This window comes from Abramis brama (assembly GCF_963993115.1).
Source record: "Abramis brama genome assembly, chromosome: 2".
Classification (NCBI taxonomy): Eukaryota; Metazoa; Chordata; class Actinopteri; order Cypriniformes; family Leuciscidae; genus Abramis; species Abramis brama.
In genome coordinates this window covers 26,204,611-26,224,677 of record NC_139964.1, presented here as the reverse complement: position 1 = coordinate 26,224,677, position 20,067 = coordinate 26,204,611, and the positions used below count along the sequence as shown (strand labels likewise).

General features: G+C 39.7%; 2 protein-coding genes across 3 annotated transcripts in view; one reads left to right on the top strand and one right to left on the bottom strand.

Moving 5' to 3' along the window:
• Positions 1-10,679, top strand: part of tsc2 (TSC complex subunit 2) — a 44,473-nt gene extending 33,794 nt beyond the window's left edge. For both annotated transcript variants that reach the window (XM_084099670.1, XM_084099669.1), the window contains 10 exons: positions 99-241; positions 819-1,342; positions 4,206-4,284; positions 5,657-5,743; positions 5,827-6,013; positions 7,208-7,347; positions 7,441-7,519; positions 7,605-7,696; positions 9,432-9,530; positions 9,630-10,679. In XM_084099670.1, the coding sequence (XP_083955796.1) occupies positions 99-241; positions 819-1,342; positions 4,206-4,284; positions 5,657-5,743; positions 5,827-6,013; positions 7,208-7,347; positions 7,441-7,519; positions 7,605-7,696; positions 9,432-9,530; positions 9,630-9,800 (1,601 nt within the window). In that variant the 3' untranslated portion in view covers positions 9,801-10,679. The remainder of the gene's footprint in view (positions 1-98; positions 242-818; positions 1,343-4,205; positions 4,285-5,656; positions 5,744-5,826; positions 6,014-7,207; positions 7,348-7,440; positions 7,520-7,604; positions 7,697-9,431; positions 9,531-9,629) is intronic.
• A 1,449-nt stretch (positions 10,680-12,128) lies between these two features.
• The window catches only part of pkd1a (polycystic kidney disease 1a), an 89,855-nt gene continuing 81,916 nt past the window's right edge, over positions 12,129-20,067 (bottom strand). Inside the window, exons 45-48 of the mRNA XM_084099658.1 lie at positions 19,492-19,779; positions 18,514-18,648; positions 16,153-16,473; positions 12,129-15,536 (exon numbers count right to left, since the gene is read on the bottom strand). Coding sequence (XP_083955784.1) covers positions 14,382-15,536; positions 16,153-16,473; positions 18,514-18,648; positions 19,492-19,779 — 1,899 coding nt within the window. The 3' untranslated portion in view covers positions 12,129-14,381. The remainder of the gene's footprint in view (positions 15,537-16,152; positions 16,474-18,513; positions 18,649-19,491; positions 19,780-20,067) is intronic.

Here is a 20,067-nt window from a genome sequence, read left to right as displayed (position 1 = left end):
CTAGACTAATCGTAGATGCTCCTCTGCTCGTGGATCTAGCACAGTTTGCTGTGACGCCATCGTGTTGATTGTGCACGTCCTGTCCTGCCGTCCCGCAGATTCTGTTGTGTTGGAAGAAGGAGTGCAGAGCAGAACGGACGTGTCACCGGAGGAATCGAAGGAGGAGGAGGAGTTCGAGGCCATTCCTTCTGAACCGATCTTCATGAGCACCAGTGCGACACCAGCTGGCATGCTGAGCCGGGTACAAGAAATATAATATAATAATCATTTATTATTATTAAATGATCATTCGTTTATTATTTTATTGTTGTTATTTTTTTATAAATACAATAATAATCACCATCATTTAGACATTAAATCATTATCAGACTACAATAATAAAAAAATCACAATATTAATATTCACTATTTTATTTACATTATTAATATTATCAATATTCATATAATTATATATTTTAATAATCACAATATATATATTGTATAAAATACAGTTTTATGTAATTTATAGTGACATAATATTTTTTCCATTAATATATACATATATGACAGAGAGGGAGTTAATAGTTAAATTTAATATTATTATTATTATTATGTAAGTGTAAATAATGCATATAAATGTCAATAGAATATATAAGTACTATGAACTATGAATAATTGGTAATAGTAATATTAAGAATAACATTTATTATATAGATATTTATTTTCAGCTAATATAGTCAAGTGTCACTGGTAGTAATAGACTAATATATCAGCCAGGAATGTTACTTTATTGATGTTTATAAACCAAAGACTGATTGGTGTAATTTCTGTCATCTCAAGTCCTCCTCGACGTCTAGTCAGGAGGATAAGTCGACGCTGGAGGAGGTGAGTGAGGGCGGGATCCCGATCGACCAGCCCGCGCTGAGCCCCGGACCACATGACCCTGACCTCACCTTCTCCCCCACACCCCTGAAACAGTCCAGCTCGTCGCCGGAGCTGCAGACTCTCCCCGAGGCGATGAGCAAAGCCCAGAGCGCCACGGGTGGAGATGTGTTGTGCTCCAGGATCCAGACGGCCCCGGGCCCGGGCCCGGAGAGAGAGGCCCCAGGGGAGAGCGCTGGGTCCGCCGGCCCGTCCAGCACCAGCACCAGTGTCTCTGTCTCTTCATCGTCCACATCCCGGATGAGGCTGGAGTTCCCCACGGCCCAGCCAGGACCCCAGTCTCCCACCGGACACAGACCCCGCGGACACACCATTTCAGTGTCCGCACCCTCGTCCCGCAGGGAGAGGAAGATGGACCGGGACTCGTACCACAACCGAGGAGGGCCATCCAATGCAGAGAAGAGCTCAGGACTCAGTCCCAGGTAAACTGATATCGTTAAATGAAATCATATCTTAAATGTGTTAGGGACTTATGATGATATATCAATACCATATCGATATACTGTGTGTGTGTGTGTGTGTGTATGTAGTTTAGGGTCAGTCATGTTAAAGAAAAATGAATGAATACTTCTATTCAGCAAGGATGCATTTTATTGATCGAAATTGACAGTAAAGACATTCATGATGTTACAAAAGATTTCTTTTTCAAATAAATGCTGTTCTTTTGAACTTTCTATCCTGCAAATTTTTCTAATCTGTTTCCACAAAAATATGAAGCAGCACAACTGTTTTCAACACTGATAATAATAATAAATATTTCTTGAGCATCAAATCATCATATTAGAATGATTTCTGAAGGATCATGTGACACTGAAGACTGGAGTAATGATGCTGAAAATTCAGCTTTGATCACAGGAATAAATTACATTTTAACATGTGCGGTATTCACATAGAAAACTGTCATTTTAAAGTGTAATAATATTTCACAATATTACAGTTTTTACTGTATTTTTGATCACATAAATGCAGCCTTGATGAGCAGAAGAAGAAAAATTACACCACCTCTCTTTTTTGTAATTTTTTTTGGGGTTGTCTCATATTTAGCAGATGTTTTACATTAAGATGTGCATTATAAACACTTGCACTTAATGCAGGGACAGTTTGTCTCCTGCACAATGGTGTGTTGAACGGCGAACGTCAAGTCCGTGGCTTAGTTGTGTAATGGATGGATAAGTGTCGTCTACATTAAGCCGTGATTACGTTCAGCAAACGTTAACGCACCTGTAATGTCTTTTGAACGGCATCCGTTTGATCTCGCCTCACAGAGTGCTTCAATTTCCAGGAAAAGCAAAGCATCATATGGAGAGTAATGATATGGCTGGGAAGTTTCATTCTTCTCATTACTGTCATCATCTGTCGTCCTGTTGACATTAAATCATCCTGCCTTCTTCGCTTGCTCGGCTCATTTTGAGAAGTGAGGCGCTTTTTGAGTTGAGCGCCTTCAAATTGTTGCCTTTTAGAATTAGAATTAGAATTACTTGAAATTACTACCATCCATCTTTGTGGCGTTCAGTGCTGCCAGAGTCGGCGATCGATAGGCTTTCTCTCTTATATATATATATATATAGACAGGAAACATAGTGAGTTTCCCATAAACACTTTTCCCTCCATCATGGTCTCGTATTGGTCTCTTGTGATGGGATTCGCTCGAACACTAAGAGCTGTTGTCTTTCTTGAAACTGTTTACAGTCCCTTTTAAAATGGTTGTGAACAGATTTTAACACGTTCAATATAAAGCAACAATTACCTCCCAATAAGGACTGAAGGTCCCCGCTACTCAAAATACCTTTCTTGTGTGGATGATGATAAGAAAGAGGCATAAAAGTTTCTTCCATGGAAAGAGTTTTGAATGTCCTGTTTTCCATGCAATAAACGCGGATGTGAAATGTTCTGAAGTCATGCAATAACTTTGTGTGAGAAACTGAGTAAAACTAAACATATATTCAAACATTATTTAACAGAAATGTAACAATTATTCATTAAAAATGTCCCCTCTCGCTGTACCTGTTTTTTTTTTCTAGTCAGAAAGATGGATGGATGGATGGTGGATAGATGATGGATAGATGATGGATAGATGATGGATAGATGGATAGATGGATAGATGGATAAATGGATAGGATAGATAGATGGATGGATGGATGGATAATAAATGGATAGAATGGATGATGGATGGATGGATGGATAGGATGGATAAATGGATAGGATGGATGATAGATGGATGGATGGGTGGGTGGATGGATAATAAATGGATAGGATGGATGGATGGATGGATAAATGGATAGAATGGATGATGGATGGATGGATGGGTGGGTGGATGGATAATAAATGGATAGGATGGATGATGGATGGATAGGATGGATGGATAATAAATGGATAGGATGGATAGGATGGATAAATGGATAGGATGGATGATAAATGGATGGATGGGTGGGTGGATGGATAATAAATGGATAGGATGGATGATGGATGGATAGGATGGATGGATAATAAATGGATAGGATGGATGATAGATGGATGGATGGGTGGGTGGATGGATAATAAATGGATAGGATGGATGGATGGATGGATAGGATGGATAAATGGATTGGATAGGATGGATGGATGGATGGATGGATAGGATGGATGGATGGATAAATGGATAGGATGGATGATAGATGGATGGATGGGTGGGTGGATGGATAATAAATGGATAGGATGGATGGATGGATGGATAGGATGGATAAATGGATGGATGGATGGATGGATGGATGGATGGATGGATAGATATAGATAGATAGATAGATAATTAAAATGATAAATCAAACATCACTGGTTCTTGTATCTCTATCTCGGTCTCTCTCTATTATAAAACATATATAACATGTATAAAACTATATTTGTATATATAGTAACATATATGAATATTTTGAACAGCTGGCTAGTAATAATTAGTTTTGAGGTGTGTTCAGTGCTTCTGCTGTTATTAGGTCACACACCCTGACCATGTCTCTCTATATTATTAGCAGTGAAGCATGTTTCCCCTTTGATACTGTCAAGGCCAGGTTTATTTGAAGTCTCGGGTTTTTAAGTGTCCCTGAGCCGTGTTTAATGTTCTCCTGAGGTTTGGAGAGTGTTTCAGGACACTTGTCTTGCTCCCTGGAACTTCTTCACCTTTAGCTTCGATCTGTTTCGCGTGTGATGAGGTGAGGAGTGTGTAGGCAGAGGAGAGGTGTGGAGTTCAGTGTTTAGCACTCGTGTTGGAGAGGAGGTTCAGTAGGTCTGACTTTGATCCTCTTCTGTCTGCAGTTTCGTCTTCCTGCAGCTCTATCACTCTCCCTTCTTCGGCAACGAGTCCAACAAACCCCTCCTGCTGCCCAAAACTCAGGTCAGGTGATGCTCTCTCTCCTACATCTTTTACAATTGAAGGAATCTGATGAAAACTTCAATGTCATATTTCAGCGCAAATCAAAAGAGAGAAATAAGATATTATTTATATATCATAGAAATTACAAAAAAGTACTGTCTGTCTGTCTGTGTGTCTGTGTGTCTGTGTGTCTGTCTGTGTGTCTTGTCTGTCTGTCTGTGTGTCTGTCTGTCTGTGTGTCTGTCTGTGTGTCTGTCTGTGTGTGTCTGTCTGTGTGTCTGTGTGTGTGTCTGTGTGTCTGTCTGTGTGTCTGTCTGTGTGTCTGTCTGTGTGTCTGTCTGTGTGTCTGTCTGTGTGTCTGTGTGTCTGTCTGTGTGTCTGTCTGTGTGTCTGTGTGTCTGTCTGTGTGTCTGTGTGTCTGTCTGTGTGTCTGTGTGTCTGTCTGTGTGTCTGTCTGTCTGTCTGTCTGTCTGTGTGTCTGTGTCTGTGTGTCTGTCTGTGTGTCTGTGTGTCTGTCTGTGTGTCTGTGTGTCTGTCTGTGTGTGTCTGTCTGTGTGTCTGTCTGTGTGTCTGTCTGTGTGTCTGTGTGTCTGTCTGTGTTTTTGTCTGTGTGTCTGTCTGTGTGTCTGTCTGTGTGTCTGTCTGTGTGTCTGTGTCTGTGTGTCTGTCTGTGTGTGTGTCTGTGTGTCTGTCTGTCTGTCTGTCTGTCTGTGTGTCTGTGTGTCTGTCTGTCTTCGTTCGTTCTCTCTGTCGTTCATTTTCTGTCTGCCGTTCGTTCATTGTCTGTCGTTTTTTCATTCATTCATTCATTCAGTCTGTCTGTCGTTTGTTTTTTCTGTCGTTCGTTCATTCATTCTGTCTGTCTGTCATTCGTTCTGTCTGTCGTTCTTTCTGTTTTTCTGTCTGTCGTTCGTTCTGTCTGTTTTTCTGTCGTTCGTTCGTTCTGTCTGTCATTTGTTCGTTCATTCTGTCTGTCATTTGTTCTGTCTCTCTGTCGTTCGTTCTGTCTGTCATTCTGTCTGTCATTCATTCGTTCTGTCTGTCTGTCTGTCGTTTGTTCTGTCTCTGTCGCTCGTTCGTTCGTTCTGTCTGTCATTCATTCGTTCTGTCTGTCTGTCGTTTGTTCTGTCTCTCTGTCGTTCGTTCTGTCTGTCTAAATTTTTCTTGAGTTTTTAAAGGGAAAATAAAATTATGAAAATCATAAAATAAAACATTTTCCATGAAAATAATACTTCTCCTAAATCTATTTTCTGTGTGGTGAAATATGAAATATGGTGAAATATGAGCCATTTCTTTGAGATCGAACCAAACACTTTTCATTGGCCTCTTGTTTTCATTGACTTGATTGCTGCAGAGCTTCATATTAATATCTAGTGTGTTCTGGCATTCACAGCTGATAGATCGTGCCGTTAAAGTGTTGGATCAGATGCCTCCGTACGACACGCACAAGATCGGTGTGGTGTTTGTGGGAGCCGGCCAGGTACACTCATCGTTCTCTTTCCAATTTGCTGTTTGAGATTGTTTTTTAGGAAGTCTTTATGATTTATGGTTGTTTATTATCAGGCAAATAACGAGGTGTCAATACTGTCCAACGAGTACGGGTCGAACCGGTACGCACAGTTCCTCACGGGCCTGGGGAAACTGATCCACCTGAAGGACTGCGACCCGGACCAGATCTTCCTGGGCGGACTGGACCAGTACGGGGACGACGGCGAGTTCACCTACTGCTGGCATGATGACATTATGCAGGGTGAGAGAGTGCGTTACAGTGCGGCACATCATCATCACCTCATTTAGTATTATTAGTAGTAGTACTAGTAGTAGTAGTAAGAAATAAAAAATTATATATAAAATTATTATATATTATATATAAAATTATTATCATTACTTTTTTTGTAAATGAACTATTATATTGCTATATATTATATTGTATAATAAAATCATTTACTCAATAAAATAATTAGAAGAAGAGTTATTATTAATTCTAATTATCAATTATTTAATATTATTTCTTATTACTAAATATAAAAATAATAGTAGTAGTAGTTATACTTAATAATTCTTATTACTGGCTGTTAAGTTATTATTAATACGAACAATAGTCATTATATTATAATAATCATTTACTACTAATAATAATTTTCTTAATAATAATACATTTACATTCATATAATTATTTTATTCATTCTAATTAATAATTATTTATTTTTCTTTCTCACTACTACTACTTGCTGTTAAGATATAATAATAATAATAATAATAATAATACAAATAATAATAATAATAATAATTATTATTATTAATTCTATTTATAATTGTATATTATTTCTTATTACTAAAATAATAATAATAGTAATTATAATTAATCATAATAATTTCTAAGGTCTCACTAATTTATATAATTTTATATATTATATGATAACTATAATAATATATATTATTATTATTAATTATAATTACTATTATTATTATTATTATTATTATTATTAGAAAGACCTTAGAAATGAAGTATAGCAAACATTTCAAGATCTTAAGGATGGGGAATATATTTTTAGTCAGTGTTTCTTCACTCACTGTTGAATTTGAGCAACAATTATAATAGAATAAAAGTAATAATAATAATAATAAAAATTAGTAGTAGTAGTATTATTGTTATTCATTCTAATAATTCTTATTTTAATATAATTTCTTACTAATTCTACTATTACTGTAATTATTATCTATGATTAATAACTATTTATTATTATTATTATTATTATTATTAGAGAGGTCCTTGAAAAACCCCAACCTTTCACGATCTCAAGTATGATGAATAGACTTCAGATCCACTTGAGTCAGTGTTGAGTGAGTGTTTGTGTGTGTGATCCATTACTGTGCGTTGAGCTGATTATCCGAGGCGTTCATAAAGAGAGTCTGACTAATGCCGTCGTTTCCTTCCCTTCAGCCATTTTCCACATAGCCACTCTCATGCCGAACCGAGAGAGCGACAAGGGCTGCTGCAACAAGAAACGCCACATCGGCAACGACTTTGTGGTGGTGGTTTACAACGACTCCGGGGAGGAGTACAAACTGGGCACCATCAAGGTGTGTGAAGGAGTCCCTTTACATTTCATTCCTGTCTTTGCCACATTCTTTCTACGTGAACCGTTTTTAAAATATGTGTGTTGATGTTGACAGGGCCAGTTCAACTTCGTGGAGGTGCTCATAAAGCCACTGGACTACGAGAGCAACTTGGTCACGCTGCAGTGTCGGAAAGGTTTAAATAACCCGCTTTCGTTCAGATATATTTGTATTCTAGTGAAGCAGAAGCCTGACCCCTCTGACCCCTTGTTCTCTCTCAGATCTGGAGGGTTTGGTGGACACCAGTGTGGCAAAGATCGTTTCTGACCGCAACCTTCCTCTGCTCGTGAGACAGATGGCGCTGCACGCCAATGTGAGGCTTGAGAATGTTTTTCTCTCTTTTCCTTGTGTTTCGCGAGTCTTCTACACTTCATAAAGAGTGGCACTTTTCTGTGTGTTTGTGCTCAACTGTGCTGATATTGCTCTGTGTAAACATAGATGGATGTTTTTGACCTGCGCCGTTGGGTTTTTCCACCTCAACAAACCCCTCTGTCTGTCTGTCCGATCATTTTATGCAGTTCATTCACTTTGCATTGAGAAAATGGTTCATAATGCTTAAGCAAAAACCTCCTCTATCATGTTTCTTTCACTCAAGTATGTTTTTGGCTCGATACTTGGACTTCACTCAGTATCCAGACTTTCACTTCGGTATAATTTTCACACCCCTGGTGGTTGCTAGGGCGTTACTATGCAAAAACCAAATCAGAAAGGTATGTGAAAGGGCTGTGGATTGACACAAAATTCAATTTGTTTTTGATATTTATTAATTTGGATATCAGATACATACAGTACATAGTAAAAGTACTTGAAAATTTTTGAAAATATTAGAAAATTTGCCATTAAACAGGGAATCAGTTGGTACTACATTGCTATAATAATGAAGTTTAATATTAACTGATTTGTATACAAACACTTAAATTGCTCACAAGTATGTTTTTTTTTATAATAATAGTTATAATACTGACTTTATAATTACGTAATTATGTTTCTACTCCAATTCGTTTAAAAAAAAATATATAAACATGGTGGCTGTCATAAAAACTTGATGCATTTATTCAAACATACATTAAATACTGAAGAACAGTATAAAAATTCTTGGGATTTAAAGGGATAGTACACCCAAAAATGAAAATGTTGTCATCATTGACTCGCCCTCATGTTGTTCCAAACCTGTACGAGTTTCTGTCGTCATTTGAACACAAAAGAAGATATTTTAAAGAATATTGGTAACCAGACAGTTGACAGTAGCCATTGACTTCCATAGTATTATTATTATTATTATGTTTAATCTTTAAAATATCTTCTTTTGTGTTCAAATGAAGACAGAAACTGACAAAATTTTTGTTTTTGGGTAAACTATCCCTTTAAGAATTGATTCAAATTGAGAAATCGATATTTTTACCCAGCCCTAGCATTTAATGCGTTTAACTGTTTTTGTCAGGTGCGAATTGTCATAATTTCAGGTATAATTTATATGTGCAGCTCAAATGATGCACGGCAAATGCAGTAATGATGTTTTCCTTAATGAAAACCACTATAAAGACCGTATCCGTAAGATGGAAAACCGTTTGCCGCACGCAGCTTTTATTCTCCTCTTGGATAGTTGAGCTCACAACTCTTCCCACCTGCTGTGATAAGTGGAGACGGTGTTGTGACTCACACACCAACGCTTTCCTCCGAGACCCTACAAATCACTGCAGGAAGTCTCAGCCCACTGCTTCTGCCTCCAATTAGCACAACATGCCAGAAAATGGCCGGCAAAATGCAAAATCGGGTTTCACTCGGGACAAGGACTATTTTGGGGGTGGATTAATAAACTCTCGTTGCCGTGGTTACCGTTGAACTTTAGTAGCCTATAGTAGACACAAGTACTTCAGTTTGGGGAAATAATATTGAAATGTGGGCAGTGCAAAGTATATCACAATCTGGAAGGTGTTTCATGTTGACTTTAATCAGTCTTAGATGCGAACGTAATTACGGTTTCGAGAATAAACAATTACATTATACCCTTTTAATGAGTCTTTTATCTGCTCCTTTGTCTTGGAAAGATGGCGTCGCTGGTGCACCAGTCCAGGGCGAACCCGTCGGACGCGTACGCTTCAAAATGGCTGGCAAGATTGAGACACATCAAGAGGATCAGGACCCGGGTGAGAGTGCTCACTATAATCTATAATTGCATATATAATATGTATTGCATAAATAATGCATTGTGGGACTGCTCTCTCTTGGCTTTTCTCCATCTTTAGGCTCAGGAGGAAATCCAGTCCCGTCCCACTCATGGGATCTCTCTGACTCAAAGCCACGGTCCCATGCAGAATAAACCCGCCCACCAGCCCTCCGGTTCTGCTTCCAACCCGGACGCCGGCCAGAGGAAGAGGCTCGTGTCGACCGTCGACGATTTCACAGACTTTGTCTAGTGAGAGAATGTGTTTTTAACCGAGACGCCGCGTTCCCATCAGTCCAGATGAATGAACCCTTTCCTGAAGGCGGAGCGTTAGTAAGATCACATTTACAGCGACCCACTGTGCCATCAGGAAGAGATCCGTTCAGCTGGCCTCACTCAACGCTGTGACTGACTGACTGACTGTATGAATGAATTTCACAAACGCTGCTCTGTCTGCTGAAAGATGGACGTAAAGAGACACACTGGCATTATCGCACGCCGTTTTTAGCAGTATCGCAAAATTGCGCACGCAACACACACAGTTAACACGCTTTCCTCTCCACAGTCTCTTCCCATCTTCATCCACACGTTTGTTTCTCTCACATGCTCACTTACTCAATCTCTCTTGTTTTTCTCTGAGTATTTGAAATAACCGTCCACACAGCAGTGCCAACATAACAACCTGCATGAACTACACCGCGAGCTTTACGAAGTCCACAGGACAGCTTCATGGAAAACATGGAAGCACTTTACAGTAACGTTCTATAGTTATTACATTAGATGTTATGACCTATTCTTAAAGCATTTAATTTGCACATGCATTTCACGTAATTTCATAATACAACCTTAAATGTTACAAATTATTATTATTTATTCATGCTAACTAATGTGTAGAACATTATTGTAAAGTGTTCCTGAAGACGTGAGGATGTGAATCCAGTGTGCTTGAAGATTACTGTGACCTAATTGCTTGTTTTCTGTCATTTTCACAATTTTCTTTGTGTGTGTGACGGTTATTTCTAATCTGAGTTTCTAATAGAACAGCAGATTTGCAGAACAACACTAAAAATGGTAAACCACATCAGACATGTGCTCTTCGCTATCAAATAAAACAATGAAATGTGCAAAAATACCTCTGCTGTTCTGAGTCTACTTTCACTCATGTTTGAAACTGTTGCTTTAGTCTGTATAGATACCAGGAGGTTGGGAAATATTAATCATTTTAATTTATAGCACCTTTCTAAAACTCAAGGCTGCGTTACAATTGAGCGGATATGTCAAGGAAAGAAATATGAATACATATACAACCTTTTTTTTTTTTAACAAACAAAATTTAAAGTCAATTCATCATCAATTCTTCTTCTAAAACGTGTTTTAGTTTCACCCTGATTCACTATGGTAAGCCTATAAGTGTTTATATTTTAGTTCTGGCGGGATGGTTTCTGCTGGAAACTGACAGAGCTCGTAATAAAACAAGAATCAACATTAGCTCGGCTTTTCAGAGATGGCAAGAACTGAGGGATTTGAAATGTTGTAAAAGCGACACAGTGTTTTTATTACTCAACCGATACAGATAAACTGCCATATGTAGCTCTCTAACAGAGTTCAATGTAAAGTATTATTTATTGTGAAGGCTCATTTCATTATGGTTATTGTAGATCTGTGCTGGAATTTATTCTCGAGGAAGTACGTGTCTATTAATGGGCAAAGCTACAGTAACATCTTCAGCTAGTCCACTTGAGATCCTCCCAATCTAAATCTAAAATGTTTTATGAGCTGAAGGATAATATATTCATCTTTACAGTCATGCAGAGGCAAAGCACAACCAAAACCATGTTCTTCCACAAAATACATGCAGTTTTTTTAACTGCTAGAGGTCCAAATGTTACATTGTGTACCTTTAACTTTTACACTAAACCAGGGGTATCCAATATTACTCCTTGAGGGCCATTGTTTTGCTCCAACCCAAATTAAACACACCTGAAGCAGCTAATAAAGGGTGTACTATGAACTTCCAGGCAGGTGTGTTGAGCAAAGCTGGAGCTGAACTCTCCAGGACAGTGTTCCTCCAGGAGCGCGTTTGGACACCCCTGCCCTAAACAAAAGCATTGAAGATGATACCTTTGAGTGGAGACTTGAGCTGTGATTTCCCAGAGATCTCAAAGTGCAATGTAATGTTTATGTTGTGGCACAAGTGAATAAAAAGCCTTTAAAGGTAAATCAATATATTGAACTGAAGCCCCACATGAACCAGAGACTCTCAGCTGTCAGACTCTTTATTTGACTTTGTCAAGTGCAAAAGCATGTAAAGCGAAGTGCTACAAAGTTACAAGTACAACAGCACAATACAACACAAAATGGCAAACCTGCAATCAACACATTACCTTCAGCATTTAGTACAAAAAATGTAGGACTTTACATTATTGCATGCAAGTTGGTTTTGGCGCATGTGACTGACTTGAATTTTTTCTGACATGCACCTAAAAGTATGAAATGTTTCAGCAGCAGTACTGTCCTGCAAAGAACTACTAAAAAGCCATTATATTTTAAAATGACCGCTTGTGCTGTGTGTAGTTCTATTAAAAAATGTTTTTTTTTTTATAAAGCAATGCTTTCATACTTTTGGTGTATTTTTTTTCCTTTGGTCAACGACAAGGTGAAATGAAATATGCAGCAAAGCATTTGTGTGAAATGAGTGTACATCCCGGCGTCCATTTTGTGTAATGGAATCAAAACAGAATTTCCTCTCAGTGCGGTTAAGGCAAATGAGATTTAAAAAAATGCAATCAAACTCTAATACAATATTTACATCAGGGCACACCAATATGTACAGATAAACATGACCTTTCAAAACTTGATCTGGAATGGCCAGAATAAGGACGTTACTGTAGTGGACGTGACCTTTGACAGAATCAAAACTCCCTGTAGTGGATCTGTTTGAATGCTTAAGCATCACTTCATCATCCAATCACTCTCAACTACTCTAATTTCATTATATGAGACCTTAAGACATGTATTGATTGAAGCCAATACAAACAAACAAACAAAAAAAATCCTGGTTTGAGTTTTTACAAAGAGGGTCCCTGAGCGTCATCACGGTAAACAACATTATTTTAGTACTTCACAAGAGACACAAAATCGACACATTATAAAAACCAATACATGAAAAATATTAATGGTAATTATCATCCTGATGCAGCTTGTGTATAATACTCAACGAGAATAGTTCTGGAAAGCTGTATGTGAAGAAACATTACACACTAGTTAAGTATGGCAAAGCACTAAAGCTTGACATTGAAATAAAGTGCTAAGTACAAAAGAAACTTTAAGTTAATCTCTTCTTACTTGAGTAGCAAGCTTTGGCAAAATTATACGGAGAGTAATGCTGTTGTAACTATCTCTTATGTTCGTACCAAGCTTATTTTATTATTTCTGCAAAACATTTTCCATAACACATTCAAACTAAATCACACTGATACCGTCACAATCATTCATTTTATAACATCAATACAAAGTGCTTTTTAAATTAGATTCAAAACATCATAGAAGGCAGCAACAAACACTTCCATATATAATAAGCTGATTTTTCATGAATTAACAAACTACTTACAATAATAATTCTTCATGGAACATAATTTTTACCTGCTGGAACAACAAATCCCCATACAGAGAATTCTGGGAGTTGTGCTTGAACGAGGGACATACCTTTTGCGCTCTTAACATTTCCCTTCATCTACCTTTTCAAGTCCTTCTATTAACATATCCCATTTTTTATGACTCCCTTTGAATTTACCATTTCTGACACCCTTTCCTTTCTCTCAATTTTCCTTCTATTTTAATCTTCTCTTACTCGCCCTCAGGTCCATTTCATCTGAAATACCTATGAATGGTAATGACATGCAATTATGTCGGAAGAAATATATGTGAAATCCTGAGGATTACTAGTTGTTTAGCACCCTGATGGCCTCTTCAGAAGTATGTTAGTGTGAGTGTGTAAGTGTAGGTGGGGAAATCATACAAGTCTATATATTTTCTGATATGTTTTTGCATCTATTTTCCTATATTAAAAAGCATGAATTATGCATAAGTATCTCAAAGCTCTATATTTATGGAATGGTATCAAATATGTACCCGCAAATCTAAGTGTGTCTTGTGTCTGTTTGTGTGCGAGTCTGTCAGTGTGAGCCTTTCTGAATAAGTTGTGCCTATTCTGCATCGATGGGCAATACATTCACCCATGACCTTAACATAGCTTCCTTCAACAACAACACAAAAAAAGAACACTATTCATTAAACATAACTAAAACCATTGTATGACAAGTACCATCAAGCTTTAGCCATCCTGCATCAACAGGCGTGCTGTTGTAGTCCTTCATTGTCTCTTTCAAGAGTTTGTTTTGTTTCTGCGACAGCACGAGGTGTGCTCTTGTCGGTTTCAACTCAGTTGACCACCAGGGTCAAGAGGTTGGACTTGAGGTCACTGCGAGAGGGGAAGGAAAAGGGCAACTTGCATTGAAGAAACTTCTTGAGGATTGTAGAAACCATGGTGACCTGCACCTAGTTTCCATCTTGTGACTTCTAGTAAGGTGTCACCAATTGAAAGACTTGTGGGTTGGAACTTAAGGCTGTGGTCTATTATTTGGTTTTGTTTGAGAAACGTCTTGCATTTGCTCTTCTTGAGGGCCTGGTTACAAAACCCGCTGTCACCAGGTCCTCATTTCCTCATGAAAGGCCGTAACCCTTGAGCTTCAACATTCCTTGAGTCCTTTAGCTTTATGACTCAATTCATAAAATCTGCCTTAACTTGCATACTGATTGTTGGAACCTTGGAATGTCAAGGTTTGGGATGTCCTGAGATTGGTCTGTCTGTGTTGGGGTGCACCTTGTTTTTAAGAGGGGGAGGTTTGTGCTTGCGTTTGCGGGTGGGATTCGTAGTAGTGTGTGCAGGGTGCCGGAATACACTGGAGGGAAGGTTCTCGCTGTTGCTGGGAGGAACCCACTCATGGGAGCGAGGGATCGGTACTGGGGTAGTTATGGCAGAAACCGGAGCAGTTGAGGGAGTAGACGTTGGAGTGGGAACGGGGGTAGGGGCAGGGGCAGGGGCAGGTTTGTTGGCACAGCCAACAACCTCAGAGTCTCTTTGGAAGTTTGGGTCAACCTTGGAGGTTCCTTTTACTTTATGAGAAGCCTTGTCAGTTTTTTGGACTCTGGGTGGACTACTGTCCTCCTTAGAAGGACTTGCTTTGAGGGGGACCTTGTGAGGGTCTTTCTCGGTCTTGCTGACATCTACCACCACAGTACTGAGAATTTCTTGAGTCTTTTGGAGACTATCGGTCCTGTGGGGACTGGAGTCTACCTTATTGAGGCTTGTGGGAAGGCCACTGGTGATTTGTGAGAACTTGTCTGATTTCCTTGACCTCCTGTCTCTCTTGTGAAGATTTCTCTCGGACACAGGTGCACTTATTTCAGTTATCGAGGGACTTTTGCTACTCTCTGCCACTTGTGTGTTCCTGTCTGCCCCCTTGTATCTATGTCTCTTCTGTCCTGCAGACTCCAGACTTCTATGGCGGCGTGTCCCTCTGCCCCGTCCTCTACTCTTCCTCAGCAGCCTCTCTAGACGGCACTCTGTTCGATACAATTCCTCTGTGGCATGGGTGACCCGGTCCAGCTGAAGAAGCAAAGCATCGAAAGCTGGGAGGATTCTGCGGAGCGTTGCCTCCATCTCGGCTCTCTCTTTCCAGCCTTGGCCTCCAACTATCACCCCAAGGCCTAAGGTAAGGCCTAGTCCCAGACCCGGGGCTTCAGCCAGACTGCAAGGACTGCTGGAAGTGGGCCGCCAGGAGGCCTCAGATCCTCCATCAACACTGTCGGGAGTAGGGGGAGCCTCTGGAGTGTCCAGAGGAGGAAGACACAAGGACTTGCAGTCACTTGTTGAAGAGGAACGTGAAGGCGGGAGCTCCATACCTTCAAATCGCACCTTGTGCCGGAACTATCAGGGAAGAAAGGGATAAAGGGTCAAGATAAGTGTGTGGTGGTAATTTAAAAGGTCAAGGTCTGGGGTGAAGGATCAATCTGGAAGACTGGTGACATACTAGAAAGTCAGTAAAAAGAGTTAGTCATTATCCAAAGCAACTTACTGTACACTTTTTTTTTTAGGGACAATCTGTTGGGAGAAACCTGGGGAAAGGTGCCCTCAAGAGCACAAAGGTAACAGTTCATGGTTCGTTTCTTGGAGGGCTTGACTAGCAACCATTTATGAGCTTTAGCCACTATGCCACACACACAGTTAACAATGTCTTCAATACTACTTTATCAAGACAATGTGCTTCAGGGGGAATCTCTCTGCTCTGCAAATTGCTTTGTCTTAAAAGCATCTACTAATGTACTACAAATCGACTGAAGGGATCAAGGGACTATGGGCTAAATGAGCTACTCAGGTTTGGCAAATAAACAAGTGCCTCAGGTAGAGTCATCAATTTGTGATCCTATAAACCTACATAGAGTTCATAATCACATCAGATACTTGCAAGACCTAATTCCAGACATGCTACATTGGTAAAAACTTGCATCAGACAAAATCTTGGGTATTATGTAAGTACACGCACCTCTTTAGCACGGCTGAGCCCCATCCACATTTTGAGGCGTCGCAGGAACAACTCCACCATCTCATAGTCCTGTAGGTCAACGGCTGGACGGTACAGTTCCGCCCTTGCCCGACGATAGTTCCTTAGCAATGCCGAGACCAAAAGCCACAGCAAAACGAGTCTGAGTAGAGTAAAGCTAATGTGGAAGATGAAACAGGAAGCAGAACATGGGGAGGAGCCACTCTCTGGTCGCCATGACAACAGTCCACGCCCACTAGAGCCGAGTAACTTCAAGAAAGTAGAGCTAACAGTTCCGTAGCCCTCCATGGCAGAGTGGAAAATCTAGAAGGGAAAAAAGAAAGTGCTTGTTTTAAGATTTTGCTAAACTTTTAGCAAACACTCTTCTGGACTAAATCCAGAAAAGAGCAGAAATTGGATTTATTGATCAGAACAGACTGCTTTTAACATTTATAAGATGTACAATGATGGCTCATAACTGATCCATTAAGTATTCTAGGTGAGTGAGGGAGATAATTTAACAGCCTCTTACATCTGCTTCAACATTGTGCCAACATTTGTTGCACTTACTGTATGTAAACAGCCAAGAACTTCTTGGAATTTGTATTTAATAATTCAGGAAGAAGGAAAGGGTGGTGTGTTCGGATTCATGCACAAACACATTTGCAAATGTATGCACAGACATATACAACTCAACCCACAATTCTTGAGTGGTTGTCAGGGTGTTGCTAAGCAGTTGCTTGGTCACTATTATGTGGTTGCTAAGGCATTCTAAAGTGATGGTTGCTTACTAGCCCAAAAGAGCCAACCTTCAAATCTCTATGCTATTATGGTCTCTATTAATTGTCTCTCCCATAAAGTATATGGAATTTTGCACCTGCTTAAAAAAGTAAAAGCACAACTCTCCTCAACAAGCCGCATGATTTGAGCACAAATAGTGTGGAACAAGTTATGCCCTTATGTTTAATACATAAGGTTTGTGTGTTTGATCAAATCTCTAGCCCCCTGTATGAGTAATAGCAATAGTGACGCTTGACTCAAACAACTAATAACAATACCCAGTCTTTGCAGCTGGTTTTACAGAAGGTCAAGGTCACTTCAGCATACCAAGTTTTACCTCCCTCGGTAGGAAATTTGTATTGTCTAATTCAGCCAGCATCAAGGTCCTCACACACTCAATTATGTACACAGTTAAAAGACATGAACCTTTAGTTCAGATAAATCAGAAAGTTCAGAGTGCTTTTATAAACTCATGTCCTTTATGAATCTAATACATGTTTTTAATTATACTCGTTTCCTCTGCATTAGTAGGATATTTAGTTATGCATGCAGGTCATCAGGATAATCATGACTCAATGCGGTTTTTTTATATTGAAATAAAAATTAACTGGCTCATCTGTGAGCAGGACAGCAAGTCTTTGTGGTGTATCGAGAGGTACGGTTTTCAGGGTAATGTCGGCATACCTCCATGAAGGACGAACCACATCCAACAGGAGTAACTGCTATTGACGCAAGAGGAAGCTGTCTGAAATGGATGTCCAGGTACTAACCAGGATTGTATACAAAAAACATAAAACCACAGCTGCCCAACTCACTGCAGTATTAAATGCGCACCTCGACTCTCCCGTTTCCACCAAAACTGTTTGTTGGAAGTCAATATTCAATGGTCGGCCTGCTATAGCCAAACCTTTGGTCACTCGTGCCAAAGCTAAATTTCATTGGTGCCAACAGTCAAATCTTGGGCTGTGCACAATGTGAAGCTTGTACAATACATGTACATGAGTCATACTCTGATGAGTCCACCATCACTGTCCTTCCCACATCTGTGGGAGTTATGATGTGGAGAAGCCCCAAAGCATCAGTGATGGTTTGGGCAGCGATATCATAACATTCCCTACTGTGCTTGATGGGCACATCACTGCCAAACCATTCTGGAGGAATGTTCAAAATGGTTCTGCACCTAATGGTTCAAAAATTGTACCCTGAAGGGGGTGCAGTGTATCAGCATGATAATACACCAATACACACAGCAAGACTTGTGTTTGATAAACATGAAAGTGAATGGCCGGCAGAGTCACCACATCTGAAAACTTTTGAGCCGCCTAGGGGTGTTTTGGAGGAGTGAGTCAGAAAATGTTTTTTTCTCCAGCATCACATAGTGACTAGGCCACTGTTCTGGAAGAGGAATGGCTCAAATCCCTCTGGCCTTGGGATAAGGAGGCGGCGCAATATTAATAATAATATTAATACTAAATTATTGTGAAATAAAATAAAATCCTAAAACCAGGTTTCAGTTTCATTGTCCAACCACTGTAGTTTAAATCACATTGCAGATGGTGTGCAGTGGTGTGTGCGTGTCCTAACCAGGTGTCCAGTGTGCGAGTATGCCAACAGGAACACGAGAAGAGTGACGGCAACCGTCAGCATCTCCCAGAAAGATCTCCTCAGCGTCCTCCCGAAAACCCCCCATTCTCTCATGAAGCGCAGCTGGTGCGATGCCTAGACGGAGAGAAATGAGGTGGGTGATAAATGATGCCTCACAGTAAAATTTATTTTCATACCATTAATTATTGCAGAATTAAATATTTAGGGTTGTCTGGCCTGAGAAGAGCATGAGGATGGAATTTATAACTTTGCGTCTGCATAAAGTTGACCCAAACTAACTTACAGCACCTTTATTAGCAAGGCAATCTCACTGGAGTAGCCTGAAGTTAAGTGCCTTGCTCAAGGGCACAATGGTTCATTCTTCTAGTTATCAAGTCTGAACTTTACAGCTACACTAAGTAACTTTTTTTGGTCAGCGAATGTCCATAGAGCACTCAAATTTGGCAAACAGAAACTCAAGCATGCTTGCTTGACGCACAAGAATGAGGTTCATTCTCACGTCACGCAAGCACGTTTGAGCTTCCGCAAGAACTAATGAGGTTTGTTCTCAAGCAAGTACGGTTTAGCTTCCCTTTACCACATTTGAGGGCTCTATGTACTGTATGTTCATTGATCAGTGTTTATATGGGAATAAAAGCCTAAATTAGTATCAAAATTGTGTCTCTTCAGAAGACTTGGATTAAACTGCTCGATTCATATGGATTTCTTTTACAATCTTATTATGAACGTTTCAAAGCATCAGAGTTTTGAAGCAATGGACTTTCAATGGACAGAAATCTCTTAGATTTCATTAAAACTATCATGGACAAATGGGATTGGAACTACGAGGGTGATTACATGATGACAGAATTTTCATTTTTGGGTAACTATCCCTTTAAGGAGTGGCATTCTGTAGCTCAAACTGTAAGCATTTTGCTAACAACACCGAAGTCATGTGTTTGATTCCCATTCGCTCACCTTGAGCACCAGCAGGAAGAGCAAAGCCGCGCTCAGTTGGGTCAAAACCTGGTTCTGTTGGGCCAGAGGAAAGAAGTCTGTGAACGTGTCCTGTTGTTGTAGAAATGAGCCCCACTGGCGGGCGGACAGAACGGAGCGACTCAGGTGTAAAGAGACGACACAAATCGCCAATAGCAGACTGCAAACACTTGCTATATTCCACAAGCGCAGGAAGTAGCCAAGCCCCTGTTTCCGGACAATCGCGCCCTCACGTACGGCGAAGTAGATCACGAAGACCAGCAGGAGGAGCTGTGATAGAAAGAGAGAGCTTAATTAAAGGTGCATTGTGTAATATTAAGGAGGATCTGTAGACAAATGCAATATAATATACATAACTATGTTTTCAGTGGTGTGGAAATGTAATTAAATTACTGATTACTCCTTTTAAAAGTAACCAAGTTACTGTTCTGATTACTTTATTTCAAAAGTAATTAGTTAAATTACTAGTTACGTTACTAGCTCCTTACACTGAAATGCGTCGTCATGTTTCTACAGTGGCCCTAAACGGACAAACGCGTTTCGTCACTATGTTGTTCT